This window comes from Notothenia rossii (assembly GCF_949606895.1).
Source record: "Notothenia rossii genome assembly, chromosome: 6".
NCBI lineage: Eukaryota > Metazoa > Chordata > Actinopteri > Perciformes > Nototheniidae > Notothenia > Notothenia rossii.
In genome coordinates, this window is record NC_136909.1 from 44386971 (window position 1) to 44403655 (window position 16685).

At 42.9% G+C, this 16685-nt stretch overlaps 1 protein-coding gene across 1 annotated transcript in view; it reads right to left on the reverse strand.

The window, feature by feature from the left end:
* abca2 (ATP-binding cassette, sub-family A (ABC1), member 2) overlaps nt 1–16685 on the reverse strand; it is a 422430-nt gene that overhangs the window by 280323 nt on the left and 125422 nt on the right. Inside the window, 1 exon segment of the mRNA XM_079689553.1 lies at nt 8119–8230. Coding sequence (XP_079545679.1) covers nt 8119–8230 — 112 coding nt within the window.

The window sequence follows — 16685 nt, forward strand, 5'->3', positions numbered from 1 at the left end:
CACACTTTGGGTAAGTATTCACCTTATCCGCATCGTAAATTGTTGCTTTCTTTAGAGTTATTAGTAATTTAAGATTAATTATTAAATTAAATGTGGTACACAAGATAAAATAAATAAAAATAACTTTGACTTGATAATTTTGTTCACAACATTAGACCTGGGCTGCAGTTGAATAGTCCAAAAATCAGCTCCTAAGTTCTAACCCTATCGTCTATTCCTTGACCTCTGAGTGAAACGTCACAGGGTTAAGGGATAGTGGATAGGAGAATTCAAAAGGACTTAGGAGAAGAGACTGCGGTACTTTAGAGAATCCGACTGCACTTTCACTATCCGACGTGTTTATGATGCGCCAGCGGACGTCATAAATGTGCGTCTGCTGCTGTGGGGAAACTATGGAAACTACAGTTTTCTATACAGCGGACTACAACATGGATGTTTAATAAGAACAAGGGACTACTGTAAACTCATCTAGAGACTCTGCACCGTGCTCTGATGCTGTTGCTTTATGCTTTATGAACGTGGACAACAGAGAAACATATTCTTCATGACCAAAGTTGGAATTGAAATAAAAAATGAAAGTGAAACTCATGCTGGTCACCCTCTCCCTCCGGTCCACATTAATACAAATGATCCCAAAGATTGTATGAACTCTGAAAAGATATTAAAATCAATACAAATGCATTTATTATAAATGTTAGTCCTTAACATTTATCACTGTGTATATCGCCATTCAAACATCTTTTAAAAGTTGAACAAACCCCAATCAGCTCAGTGAAATGTTGACTTTATTTGATCATTTCAGTAAAAACTGACGTTCATATTTCTCTTTTTGATTATAATACTGATGAACGTTCAAAACAAAGCACTTACCACATACGTTTTAAAATGCTTAATAAGCACTGTAACTTTCATGATATAATTTCTCCGTCATAATTGGTTGTTTCCGTGAACGGCCGACAGTTGTGTGACGGCAAATGCTGCGGCTGCAAGACATTGTGGAGCAGCATTTTCTCCTCTCCTTTCGGTGAGGGAGGTCCAGTGGTTCCTAAGCTAAAGGAGGTTATAAAGGAAGTTTGAAACCTCCTTTCCTATCATCTAGAGAATTCGAACGGCACTTATCATGGCTGCCACTGAGGGACTTTCGGGTCATTTCACTCGGTTAGGAAGGTTCCTAAGCAAAATGGACTATTCGACTGCAGCCCTGTCTTCTGATCTCTTCTAGAATAAGATACGTGTGCACGTGTTGGTGTTTTAACACTCCTGTAATGTACCTAATCTTGTTATCCTTTTCATTACAGAGCTGGGAAAATTGTGTATTGCTTAGATCCTGATCCGTGCACGTCCAATTTTGACTGACTTTAGTTATAATGTTAATGTTAATGTTAATTTGACTTAAACTCATAAGTAAATATTTAAATTAACTCAAAATGTCACATGATGATGGATTAGTGATCCACATTTTTCCCACTAATTTGTTTTACAATTGGGCCAAAGGTAAAGAGAGACATTGATGACCTTGTGTCCCTTTTGTTTGTACGTGGTTCCATTTTGTCTATGGCCTTGCTCTAACGATTCAATTGATAGATTCTACATCAAAACAATTAGCTTTTACTGTTTCCAATGATAACGTCACCTTAAGTGGAGGAATGCAAACCTGTTTTAAAATGTAAGGTTTTGATTTTGTTTGACATTTCTCAGTAATGATACCCTCAGACACACACTATCATTCATGCTATGCCTTCAGTAATACGTCAGATGTTAAGGGAATGAAGCTTTACCTCCCAAATCAGATATGCTTTGTTCTTCAACAAATGTATACATTTCCTGCACAATATATGTTTCTCACAATTGTTTTTTGTAAGCTGCACACAGGTGATACTGAGTCTTCTCGATTGATAGATTATGAACTACACCATGCTTAAATGGAGTCCTAAGTTATTATTTCATATGTGACATATGTAAGGAATTGTATGTATATACTGTATGTATTTCTGATAAAATAATATTTTATCAAAAGGTAAATGGTGAATTAATATAACATTTAGAATCATTGAGAAGGGGTTATATCCACAGGGACAAGCTCGCCTTTAACTTACAATAACATTTCTCTGCTATGGAATGATGAGTTCATGATTCTTGCATGTTAAATGACTAACACAAACCTTACATTGATGCATGTGCATGTGTCAGGAAGGCTCCCAAATAATTCTGAGGGGCCTATCCTATTTTGTAATTAAATGATAATGTGCTAATCCATTACTTTGAGATGTCTTCACTCAGAAAACATCCCTATAAGGTGTTGTGCCGATAACTAGGACAGCTCTCAAGGCCAAGGGTCAGAGAGAGAGGGTCACACTCTCCGGCTGCAGAGGGCACCCCCAGCCACGGGCAAGGAGGCAGGAGATCGTGAGGATTCTACTTTTCAACTTTCTGATGAGATGGGATTCTACTCTTCACCTTTCTGCTGAGAGAGGATGCTTCTCTTCACCTTTCTGCTGAGAGAGGATGCTTCTCTTCACCTTTCTGCTGAGAGAGGATTCTAATCTTCACCTTTCTGCTGAGAGAGGATTCTAATCTTCACCTTTCTGCTGAGAGAGGAATCTAATCTTCAACTTTCTGATGAGATGGGATGCTTCTCTTCATCTTTCTGCTCGGTGGGCTCAAGCAGACAACCCTGCAGGACGAGCGAGGGCTTCAGAGGCTTCTATAATAAAAGGTTCCTTGTTTTTTAGAGGAGTTTGATGTCTTCCTAACCTCTCCCATCACGGGGGGGGGGGAGACCTGGATGCGCCACTTGGAATACGCAGTTGCACTGCTCTCAAGCAGATAGCAGAAGGAATGCAAGCAGATGAGCCTCCATTTCACTTGAGGATCAACTACAGTGCTCACTGAATGAGCCACACAAAAGTAGAGCAATTGGGGGGTTGAAATATGGTGGTCTGAAGAAGAAGAGTTTGAGCCAATCAGCACCTCAGTGCTAATCTACTGTATCAGGATGCCTGTACACACCAGACACTCTGTGTCATAAAGAGAGGAGGAGAACGAGTCAGGAGGACATGTTCTTCCAGCTCTTGTACAAAGATGAACTTTGAATTGAATGACCAGATGTTTACAGATGTACAATTAATGATTGTTTTGATATTTCCAATGACCAGACATGTGTTAAATAGTGGTGATTAATATATTTTGTCAGATCAGATTAAACTTTCGCAACAAACAAAATTAATTAATTAATATTTTCAGATGATAAGGCATTGAATAATAAGGTATTTCTACTATTATCACAGATAATGTTAATATCCTTAATCATCCAGAAATCAGGCTTAACAACACTACTCATGTATTATACTTAAATTCTAAGTATAATTTAAAGAAATTGATATTCTATATATATGTTCAAAAGACCTCATGAAAGACGACACACGAAGTGAGGATACCCGGCCCGGAGGTCCCCTTCTGGAGCCAGGCCCAGAAGGAGGACTCGTCGGCGAGCGTCTGGTGGCCGGGCTTGCCCCGGAGCCCGGCCGGGCACAGCCCGAAAAGGCGACATGGGCAACACCTCCGCTTCTCCGTCCCGCGGGCCCACCACCTACGGGAAACAGCGATGGGGTCGGGTGCGCTGCCAGAAGGGTGGCAGTGAAGGCAGAGGGTCTCGACGGACCAGACCCGGGCGACAGAAGCTGGCTTTGGGGACGTGGAACGTCACCTCTCTGGGGGGGAAGGAGTCGGAGCTTGTGCGGGAGGTGAAGCGTTACCAGTTGGATCTGGTTGGGCTCACCTCTACGCACAGCGTCGGCTCTGGAACCTTACTTCTGGATAGGGGTTGGACTCTATTCTTCTCCGGAGTTGCTCAAGGTGTGAGGCGCCGGGCGGGTGTGGGGATACTCACAAGTCCCCGGTTGGGTGCTTCGTTGTTGGAGTCTACCCCAGTGGACGAGAGGGTTGCCTCCCTACGCCTGCGGGTTATGGGGGGGAAAACTCTGACTGTTGTGTGTGCTTATGCACCCAACAGCAGTTCAGAGTATACGGCCTTCTTGGAGACCCTGGAAAGAGTCCTGTATGGGGCTCCTGAAGGGGACTCTTTAATCTTGCTGGGAGACTTCAACGCACATGTGGGCAATGATGGAGACACTTGGAGGGGAGTGATTGGGAGGAACGGCCCCCCTGATCTGAACCGGAGTGGTGGTTTGTTACTGGACTTCTGTGCTAGTCATGGATTGGCCATAACAAACACCATGTTCGAACATAAGGATGCTCATAAGTGTACGTGGTACCAGAGCACCCTAGGCAGAAGGTCCATGATCGATTTGGTTATCGTATCATCGGACCTGAGGCCGTATGTTTTGGACACTTAGGTAAAGAGAGGGGCGGAGTTGTCAACTGATCACCATCTGGTGGTGAGTTGGGTCGAGTGGCGGGGGAAGCCTCTGGATAGACCTGGTAAGCCCAAACGTGTAGTTTGGGTGAACTGGGAACGTCTGGAGGAGGCCCAAGTTCAGGAGGCCTTCAACTCACACCTCCGGCGGAGCTTTTCGGGCATTCCTGTGGAGGTTGGGGACATTGAACCAGAGTGGTCGGTGTTCAAAGCCTCTATTGCCGAAGCCGCGGCGGGGAGCTGTGGTCTCAAGGTCCTAGGTGCCTCAAGGGGCGGTAACCCTCGAACCTCCTGGTGGACACCGGTGGTCAGGGAAGCCGTCCGACTGAAGAAGGAAGCCCTTCAGGGATTTGTTATCCCGGGGGACTCCCGAGGCAGTTGCAAGGTACCGACAGGCCCGAAGGGCAGCAGCCTCAGCCGTGGCCGAGGCAAAGCAGCGGGTGTGGGAGAAGTTCGGAGAAGACATGGAAAAAGACTTTCGGGCGTCACCAAAGTTGTTCTGGAAAACTGTCCGACACCTCAGGAGGGGGAAGCAGGGAACCATCCAAGCTGTGTACAGTAAGGATGGGACGTTGTTGACCTCAACTGATGGAGTGTTAGGGCGTTGGAAGGAGCACTTTGAGGAACTCCTGAACCCGACAACTCCGCCCTCTATGTTAGAGGCAGAGCTGGAGTATGAAGGGGGATCGACACCAATCTCCCGGGGGGAGGTCACTGATGTCGTCAAACAACTTCACAGTGGCAAAGCCCCGGGGGTGGATGAGATCCGCCCAGAAATGCTGAAGGCTCTGGGTGTTGAGGGACTGTCATGGTTGACACGTCTCATCAACGTTGCGTGGAAGTCGGAAACAGTACCGAAGGAGTGGCAGACCGGAGTGGTGGTTCCCCTTTTCAAAAAGGGGGATCAGAGGGTGTGTGCCAATTACCGAGGCATCACACTACTCAGCCTCCCCGGGAAAGTTTACTCTAAGGTACTCGAAAGGAGGGTCAGGCCGATTGTCGAACCTCAGATTGAGGAGGAACAATGCGGATTCCGTCCTGGTCGTGGAACGACGGATCAGCTTTTTACTCTCGCAAGGATCCTGGAGGGTGCCTGGGAGTATGCTTATCCAGTCTACATGTGTTTTGTAGACTTGGAGAAGGCATATGACCGGGTTCCCAGGGAGTCACTGTGGGAGGTGCTGCGGGAGTATGGGGTGAGGGGGTCTCTACTCAGGGCCATCCAATCTCTGTACTCCCAAAGCGAGAGCTGTGTCCGGGTCCTCGGCAGTAAGTCGGACCCATTTCAGGTGAGGGTTGGCCTCCGCCAGGGCTGCGCTTTGTCACCAATCCTGTTTGTAATATACATGGATCGGATTTCGAGGCGTAGTCGTGGGGGAGGGGGTCTGCAGTTCGGTGGACTAAGGATTGCACCACTGCTTTTTGCAGATGATGTGGTTCTGATGGCTTCATCGGTCTGCGACCTTCAGCACTCACTGGATCGGTTCGCAACCGAGTGTGAAGCGGCTGGGATGAGGATCAGCACCTCCAAATCTGAGGCCATGGTTCTCAGCAGGAAACCGATGGACTGTCCACTCCAAGTAGGGAATGAGTCCTTACCCCAAGTGAAGGAGTTCAAGTATCTCGGGGTCTTGTTCTCGAGTGAGGGAACAATGGAGCGTGAGATGGGTCGGAGAATCGGAGCAGCGGGAGCGGTACTGCAGTCTCTTTTCCGCACCGTTGTGACGAAAAGGGAGCTGAGCCAGAAGGCAAAGCTCTCTGTCTACCGGGCCATTTTCGTTCCTACCCTCACCTATGGTCATGAAGGATGGGTCATGACCGAAAGAACGAGATCGCGGGTACAAGCGGCCGAGATGGGTTTTCTCCGCAGGGTGGCTGGTGTCTCCCTTAGGGATAAGGTGAGAAGTTCGGTCATCCGGGAGGGACTCGGAGTTGAACCGCTCCTCCTTCGCGTCGAAAGGAGCCAGTTGAGGTGGTTCGGGCACCTAGTTAGGATGCCACCTGGGCGCCTCCCTAGGGAGGTGTTCCAGGCACGTCCAGCTGGGAAGAGACCAAGGGGTAGACCTAGAACCAGATGGAGGGATTATATCTCTTCTCTGGCCTGGGAGCGCCTTGGGATCCCCCAGTCAGAGCTGGTTGATGTGGCCAGGGAAAAGAAAGTTTGGGGCTCTCTGCTGGAACTGCTACCTCCGCGACCCGACCACGGATAAGCGGGAGAAGATGGATGGATGGATGGATATTCTATATTCAACATTAGATGAACACAGAAGAACCCTTTCAAAGTACCATAAGTAGATGTTCAGGTAAGTATGGCTAATAAGAATAAGTGATAGACTTAATTTGGTACAGATCAGTGGTAGCATTTACAAATGTAATAATTCATGTTTAATCCTTCCTTTCCAGGTTTTTTCAAAAGTCTTTGAATATTTGCCTAACTTTTCCTTTTCAGATTTTGAACAATGTACTTGACTCAAATGAATGTATTGATTTTACTAAGACTAAGTGCCTTACTCTTGACTAAAGCGTAATGAATTAAACGTAAAAGTAATCCTAAAGATTAAAGACACTGCAACTTTGCAGATTACAGATTGATCAAATCACCACTGTGAATTTGTATATCTTAACTGTGAATTGTTATACCTTAGCTGGATCTCTTATGATCCTAAGTTTAAAATGCTTTTGATTAGTGATTGCCTCGAAGTAAATCTTTAAGCTGCAAGCTGGTTTTGATGTTATAGTTTGATAAGTGAGATTAACTAATGAGTAAATGTTAAAACATATTAGTTTAAAATAAATGTTTTTGTTATTATGTATCTGTGATTTTATGTGTTCATTATTATGCTTTTGACAAAAGATGCTCCAAACACTGATGAGATGATTTTTCTATAATGATTGACTGTATCAATCATTGTGATTGAATGTTTCAATCTGATTATGTTGTTCTTAATGTGATTGTTATTTATTTAATTAATGTTGTGTAAGTCCACACTCAAATCTGAAGATTCCCATTGATTTAAATATTGAACAAAATATTATTAGAATAAGGGTTTAGATTATCAAAATTGATCAAAAGAGAGGAACGTTTCTGGAAATATTTTCCAAAGCCCATAACTTTGACCCAGTTTATCAGTTCATACTGTCCTGATTGAGCATACGCACCTGTAACCTTGGCTGCTGTGCTCTCAGTGTTTTGTCTCCCTGTTTCTGCCTGTTGGCGTCAGCTGATAGAGGTGTTATCATTCTATCTTGTTATGCACAATGTTGATTATTCTCTCTGAACTAGCTAAATACATGGGTCTGGGGTAGAGTTCTTCAGAATTGACGTGGCAACTGTGAAGTCAGAACCTCTGGCTCTTGGACTTGTTTTGTGAATTCTTCGGCCGAAGCTCTTGAATAAACCATCAGTGTTTGACATCAAAGCTCCAGCTCTCCCCGTGTCTCCTTCCTGAGTCGGTGACTCCCACTGCATTGCTACACAGAAGTTTCTCCCACAATGAAAGTGAAAATGTAATGTGTTTGGCCCGCTGTGGTGCAGTGGGCTAATGCGGTGACATACTAACATGATGGTTGGCATGACCAGCAATGTGCTTCTCCTCTGTGGTGAGGGTCATCTGTGTGTGTGTGTGTGTGTGTGTGTGTGTGTGTGTGTCCCCGCTGAGGGACTATCTTAGCTGAGTCTCAGAGTTTCACAAAACATGAACATACTGACTGATAAGTGAATGCTGAAATGAAAATCCACTTACGTAGAGTTCTTGTACTGCAGGAAACCAAACTCATCCCTCTGTCCATCGGGGCACAAAGACTGCATGATAGGGATGATTCCTGCGGAGGTGAGGGGGGCCGCGCTGTAGAACGCTGCACAGTACAGATGTGGATAAGAGGAGGATGAGTCGCACCAGGTCAATGAGGATGAAGAAGCAGAGTGAGAGATTGTGTTAGAGTTAGAGAGGCGAGAGAAGGCCTTTCATCACTTTGCTGAACACAAATGGCCTAAGACATTTTCCTCTTCTATAAAAGTCTATGAAAGCCCTCCCACCGGAAAACAAATAAACTTCAGCTTTTGCCAGTAGCCCAATGTTTCCATGGTTACTGTGCTGCTGAAAGTGGTCTGAAACTGTTTATATACCATCTGTCAACGGAGTTATACTCACTAATTGTCCCGCACCCCTCCTCCCTCACCCCTCCTATCTCACCCCTCCTCGACTCCTCCGTGTAAATTTCAGCTATTGGGACGTCCTTCAAAATGGTGTGTCTTGATCGATTTCCCGGTCAAGTCCTGGAGGAGGGGCAGAGAGGAGTCGAGGAGGGGTATTGGGATGAGGCTCGTGTCTGCCACTAACGGCTAGACAGTGACGTCAGAGTCTAACTCCCGCCTGCTCCAAATAAGGGCAAAGAGGCGGAGCCGAGGCGGGACCTCCTGTCACCCAGAGTCATAGAGAGATAAGAGTTAGGACACTCCCATAGACCTCCGTTGTAGAAAATGGCGGCGCCTACTTCCGGGGTATGGACATCGAAATAGTTCCAAATATTGTCATTTGGGCGTTGGACCTCATTCACTTACATTACGGCGCGTCGATTAGTTCCAGAGGTAAGTTGCTGAAATATCTAACTCTTTTGAATTGTCAACTGTCTATATTGTCTCAGAGGCCCTTTATGATGCTTATACTGGTCTTCATTTGTATATGCACAGCGTAATTATCTATATCAGGGGTTTTCAAAGTGTGGGAAGGTGAGCCTCCCCTCAGAGAACATAAGAACAGCCGCGCCCCCCCTCCCAATTATTATTGCTGTTATTATTATTATTGTTGCTATAATGCAGGGGTATTCAATTGTATTTCAAAGAGGTCCAGTAAGAGAAAATGTAATGAAATGCTCTGTTTTCGCTGTCTACCTTCCGCCATTTTTAATTACTCCGACTGCTTCTCTCCTCTTGTCTCGTCTGTGTTTGAATCTATCGTGCTGACTGCACCGATTTGATTGGCTGAGTAGCGTCACCTCCTTAAAACATTAAACAATAACTTTTTAAAACCTTTTTATTTTTATGTTTTAAACATATTGTATAAAACTCCCCCAATACTTGGACTATTCCTTGCACCCCTCTAGAATAAGCCCGAATGGTCTCAACCATATTGCATCAGTAACGTGCACTTGTTGTTATAACAAGATCGCAAGGACGCTGGTAGCGATCGGAAAATTGAGTGTTGTGCAGTTTGTGTGTTGTGGAACATGCGTGTGCGTGCATGAAAATATACCACACACCCAATTACAATTGCATGTTCAATTCACTACCCTGGAAGTTAATACAGTTGTAAAAGTTGGAACAGCCTGTGGACAGCCGTTCTTCCTTTCATATCAGTCGCCCACACCTTCTTACAGAGGAAAGGCACATCTAGCTGCAGCACGACCCGTATATTTCCGCACGCCGTGTTCTCAAGACATATTTTTTTTAACATTTTCAACATGGTGGATAAATCCTTATATGCTCCCGGCAACACACTGAACGTCAACTTTGCCTCCTTATTACACTCACCCCTACTTTAGTGGGAACAATGAGTCTGCGTTTTTGATGCACACAGGAATAAACGCAGATCATACTCTGGCTGCAGCCTTTACCGGCACTTGCTTTTGATCAAAGTCAATGCGGAAAACCTGCACTCACACAGGTAGGTGGAGGTGAAGGGAATGAGCACTTTTACAGCCTTTTTGGCGAGGTGGGGGAACTCGGTCTCAACAGACAGCCACAAGTGGGCAAGTGTCACTTTACTCGTCTTTTTCTCGTTCTTTTGTGTCTCACGCTGCGCCTCCCCTGAAGCTCTCTGGCGCCCCCCAGGGGAGGAGCGCCTCACACTTTGAAAATAAAAATAAAAATATTTCATTTAATATTTAATTGAATTTTGGGACTAACATTTAATTATGTGACATGTTGACTGTACTTAGTTTTTTTTGTTTGTACTGTTCTGTGTTAACTCATCTGTACTGTACTAGCCTAGCGCTACTTTTTAATGCTTGATGGCATGCTAGGATAGATTCCTTTGTATTGTAATATACACACTAGTTAAATGATTGTTCTTCAAAGGTATTATTCAGTCTTAAAAAAATAATAGCCTAGTGAACAGGCTACTCTACAGCAGTGAATGAAGGATGAGCCTAAAACATGGTCATGCATCCAAAATGTTTATTTTTAACAAAATAAAAACTTAAAAAATAATAATAAGCACTTTTTTTATTCAGCCTCATATGTCAGCCATGGCTGTTGCTGCTGCTGCTGGCGGAGGTGACAACTCTACAGGTGTTGGGACAGAGTTCCTCAGACAAATGGACGAAAATGTGTTTTCCAGGCAGTCTTGAGTGAAGCGGCTTGTGAGAACAAATTTGTGCCCTTGTCTCAACAGGTCATGCTGGACCTCCAGGATTGTTGTTGAGATCACCAGTCCTGTCTGCACTGGTTTCCAGCTGCCCTTGGGACCGATCTTCAGGCCCCGAAACAGATGCTTTTATTTTGTAGCTTACCCTAGCCCTTTTTTGTAAATAGTATTGATAAATAGTTGCTTTTTTGTAAATAGTTGTTTGTAAATATTTTTAAAATGTTTTTTTATATATATATTTACCATTCAATAACGCAGTCGCTGCTGTCTGTCTGTGACAGTCGCAGTTTGATCTCAGTGTGTCTTATAAACTGTAGGGGCAGGGGAAAAGGTTAAGACATGTAGTTTAGAGTTAAATGAAAAATCTATGATGCATGTGTATTATCCTCGCAACTACAGTCATTAAATGTCCACTTTTGGGTAAGGTTTGAGGGTGTGGTTCTACAAGCCTCATTTGCAGATTCACCTGTCGCGGCGCGCCCAGAGGCTTTTTAGTGGGCGCGTCACCGGGATGCCAGGGGTGGTTCTCACGGGAGGAGGAAGCGTATGTGTGGTGAATGCGGGTATTCAGCGGGATATTTAAGTTTCCTCAGCATGTCTATATATGTTAAAATGCAACGGGGGAAGTAACTGAAAGTAACCGTTTGTGGATATTGCATCGACAAACCACGAAGCACGTCTCCCTGGAGAGGACGCGCACAGTGAGAGATTCTCTCCAACACAGGGTGAGATCGCTCCTTTGTGCCACGCCGATCATCGTGTTTTCCTTTTTTGTGGATTATAGCCTGAAAAGGCCTACAAACATTTCTGTTTTTGCCGCCGACGGGCGCAGGAGCAACAGCCTTTTTTTTGTATCAATGAACTACACTATGGCCTGGATTAGGCAGTAAAGACAATTTCATTGTATCGCGAGTGGACTTTTTGTTGGGTTTTATTTGTTTTGTTTGGCTCGAAAAACTGTGAATACATTTGAATAACGCAGAAAACCTGTCTTTGTTTATTTTGTTAATGTGTGCATATAGACTTTAGTTAATACATTTCCGTGGGGACTATTTTGTGGGAATAGCAGATTATACGTTTATTATTTCTGTTTACCTTTTATAATATTTCATTCAAGAACCCCTTGTGCTTTTAATTAACACAACTATTTTTTAGATAGTTGATCGTTACATGTCTGTCCCATAGAAGAACATGACAGCGCAGCGCAACAATACTACGGACGTGACTGCCCTGGCAGTGACATCAACATAGCCTGCTTGTGCTCCCGCACTTTCCCCTCAAAATATCGTGAAATAACGAAACTTGGAAACAGTGCCAATCCATACAAAGTGTAACCACATCATGTAAATATGAAAGCAATCTTTAAAAAATAACAGCGTTGGTTTAATGTATGACTATTTTGACCATGTTCGTGCTGTTTTTGCCATAGAGAAGCATTGCCCCGGAAGTGCGTTTTGAACTATCCCGGCATACATAAACCACGTGACCGGCTGGCGGCGACATCAAAGAGTGTCGTAACTCTTTCTCTCTAGGGCTCTGCTGCCACCGAGCTGAAAGTTCCAGAGCTAGCTGAAGCTACCAGCCTAAGCTAACATTCTCCCCATCTGCACACTGCCGTGGCATTTTACGTTTCTAAGGTAAGCGGATATGAAACTATTCAGCAAAACTATAAATAATAATCCAAGTTATTGAGTTTTTAGCATAATACTTCAGAATCTTAAAATCCCTTAACCTTTGGATGCAATTGTGCTAAATTCAACACTGGAATCAAGCACATATTAATATGTTATATTTGGCCATCACTTAATTATAGGTTCAATACATTTAAGTAAAGCTAAGGTACATGTGATGGTAGCTAGTTAGTGCTCTTACCTGTGAGGCCTCCTCCAAACAACATAATAACCAGACTGTATCATTAAAACTAAGTACCAGTTCTAGATCCTTGACTTTAGAAAAACAATTCAGAAGACAAAATGTATTTAAAGACCAATCTTTATTTGAATGTGCCTCTTAACCTGAGATATTAGTTATACAGTAAGAGTATTGACAATCTAAAAAAACTGAGCAACTCAACGGTTAACTTTTATATTTCTTATTGTCTAAAGCATTTATTATTTTCATTTTCCCCCTCTCATATTCATTGTGGACGGATTGAAACAGCGTGGTGTCCAGAGAGCTGCAGAGACTTCAGGGAGAAACCTCAGTGTGATGGACGTCCTGTCTGTTGGTTTGGAGAGGACTGAGGGTCTTTCCTCTGGCCTGATGGAGGAGCCCATGCTGGGCATAGCTGATACCAACTGCACAGGCCTAGTCTGTCACTTTATTTGACTAAATGTGTTTACTTATACATTTAATAGGTTGAGCTCTTAGCCTGCAACCTAACCTGCTCCGGGGCAGGTTAGCCGCACAGCATAAGTTACCATGGAGATCTAGCCTGCTAAAAAGAGAACCAGCTTCGTAGGACCGGAAACCGAGAGTTTTCCCTGAAGTTAGCCGGCTAAGCGAAAATCCTGCTTCTTAGTATACCCCACAGGTTAGGTTGCAGGCTAAGAGCTCAACTCAGTGAAAGCACTGCCTGCTGACCAATCAGAGCTCAGTGTGCGGAGTTTAAAGCGATCAAGTCATATTACAGGAGAAAGGAAATACAGAAAAGCTGCCGTTGCAGGAAAGACGGCCGGCTAAAATCACAGACTGTGTGAACGTGAACATTAAGAGAATATCACCTCCCACCTTCAGAGCAATCTGACTATTATAACATTAGCGTTAAGAAAGCTTACTTAAATATCTGCCACAACATAAGTAACCGGATCAAAGTAACATTAAGCACAGTGCGCGGCATATCACATCATAATGTAACATATTTTTCCTTATCTGAGTCAGCTGAGCCGTATCTGGCCGTGCAACACTCACAGTGTCACATACTGTATGCAGAAGTATTATTTTAAGCAACACATTAAGTTGACGAAACACTCGAGACAAATGTAATTTAAAGTCAGATCGTGTCTTAGATGGGGCAGCAGTGATATCATAAACCTGTTAATGTACACATTCAAACTCTTTTTCTGTTACCAGCTGTATTCACCTTGCAGGTGCAACTAGCCTATGTGGCTTTTATCCTGGATAAAGTGTTTAAGTCATGGATGTTTAAAGTTTAACTTCTTCATATACATGTCTAATATTATAGTTGACTTTTCATTCAGGAGGTATGACGCTGCGCTCACAGTACGCTTCTCCATGTTTGTGATTGGTCGAATGCTCCAAATACCACCCCTTTCATGTGAACGTGCACCTAACTAGATAGGACACGGCTGGCTTGAGCGATCCACTTGATAACCCGCGTCGTAGTACAGTTTAGCGAGAGCGCCTATGTTTTGGATTAGGCCAACCGGCTAACTCAAACATATCCAGGTTAGGTTGAACCAGCTTCGTAGTACAGGCCTCTGGTCTTAAAATCTCATAACATCAGCTTTTAATGTTTGTCTTGGATGTTCTTCTTGACCCTCAGAGAAGGAGAAAATGTCCTTTCCTAACAAAAATGACAGGAAACATAAAACATATTATTGCAGAACAAGTGTGTTATTTATGAAAGTGGTTTGTTTGTGTGTTTATGGGCTGTAGATATAATTATTTTGTAATTGTAATGTTTTTTTTTATTTCAACAGTGAGCTACAAAGACAATCAGATTATGAATGAACAGTATGAAATTCATCAACATTGAAATATATTTTATAATCAGAATAATATTTAACTGTTATCAAAAATGTAGTGCAACTGTAAAAGCTTGCCCCGTTGTCTTACTGAAAGAATAACTTTTACCACGTTTTTTACAGACAATATTGAGAAATAAATGGTAGCAGTTCTCACTATGTGTTAAATATCTTTGCCTTCAATATATTAAATTAGAAAGCTGACAAAGTGATATTGCTTGTTAACATCTAAATGTAACTTTTTGCATGGAAAAAACCCTCAACTTCACTGATGTGTAGTTGATCTAGTATTTAGTATTGTTTAATGGAATGTATATCAGTGTATTAAAGTCAATACTTCATCTATTTAAACCAATTAGGGCTGTCAGTCGATTAAAATATTTAATCACAAATTAATCGCACATTTTTTATCTGTTCTAAATGTACCTTAGAGGAATATTTTTCAAGTTTTTAATACTCTTATCAACATATGAGTGGACAAATATGCTTTATGCAAATGTTTATTATCATTTGAACAATGACAAATATTCTCATGAATATTAAACACAACAACCTCTGAACATTACAAATATTCGCCTCAATTCAATCTGGAACCTCTCTCATACAATAATACAATACAAAGTGTGTGCGTGTGTGTGTGTGTGCGTGTGTGTGTGTGATGGATCGTTGGAGTTATGTGCAACTCAAGGCATACAGATGTAGCACTTCATTTCAGACTCCAGTTTACAGCTTCCTGCCTACGACCTGCCAAAGACCAGTATAGAGGAATGTTAAGCCCTCCCACTATTTTCCAAGAGGGCGTTGCCAGATTTTCAATTTCAGGTTTTAACCAGGAGATGGCGCTTCATTCACGAATACAGAAAGACAAGTTTCATGGACTTTCAGTTGTGTTTTGAAGAGCATTTGAACACATCAATATTTTAGATCAACTAAAGTATATCTAATCTTGTAATTCAATAATATATTACATTACACTTCTTTATTTGTTACGCTCATACTTTTACCTTTACAATCGTTTGCTTTAATATGCAGTATATTTGTTGTATATTTTTGTGTTTGCTTCCTCCTGCTCCCTTTCGGACACATACTGTATGATTTATTATTATTATTAATATGAAGATATTATTAAGATAAGATAAGATGTTACTTTATTGATTGAACATTTTAGTTTAGAATGTGCTGTCCCACGGTAATTCAGAAGGCTCACAGGTCACATTCCGACCATTATTTAAAACAATAGGTGCTTTCACACTGTCTACAGTTTGATTTGTATAGAGGGAGCCCTGTCAGTGTTCGAATTACCCATTTGCTTTCGGGGAGCCCTATTTTTCAGAGCACATCCTGCTACAAAATATTTCACACGCACGCTCTGTTGACTGGCGCAGCAGCGCGGATGCGATCAATTGCTATAAAAACACTCTTCTACTAATGCAGACGGTGTCACTATGCCGGCGGATGTGGCCGTTGTTGAAGCCTCTTCAGGCTCCGCATCGGCAGGCCTTTCCCTCGGTGTGGAGCTGTCAAGTTCGACCCTAACGCCGCTTACAGCCGGCCAACTAAAAGTTGTTTTCCGTTCACGTTGTCATTTTTAGACTCCTTCGCTTCTTTGCTTGTGAATCCAAAAGCTGTGACGCTTGGCTGTTTTCGTTTTGCCATATTTTTTATTACAAAGCCAGAGTTAAAAAAATATCAATATGAACATTTCAAATACCGCGCCGGCATCACCGCCATAACCATAGCAACGTAAGTAAGAATGCAGCGCCGCCACGTACAGATGCCAACACCCAAACATATTCACAAATATAAAACAAATATTCAGAAACTGTAATGAACAATAACTTATTTATTTCAAGAACTGTTATTTACAGAAACTCAACATTTCTAATCTGTGTGAGACAAATATGCACGATTGTTTTGGGCTCCCCCTAATGTATCTCCCTCCCTCTTCGGGGGAGCCAAGCTCCTCCTAGCTCCCCCCCATTTCGAACAGTGTCTGTGGCTGAATGGCCAGCGATTAGGTGCGGCGCATTTATCATAGGTGATCAGAGCTAACTGCCTGCCGTCAGATTTCATTTAAAAAACAGATCTGATTTTAAGACTATTTCTGCGCTCATAAAGAAAGATAAGAATAAGAATAATGCGTATTGAACTGGTTTCATTAATTAGTGAGTTTATTTAACACTAGAACCGCCAATCGGGTCAATTTGTGTGATGTGTGTTGTGTGTGTGCAATGTAAC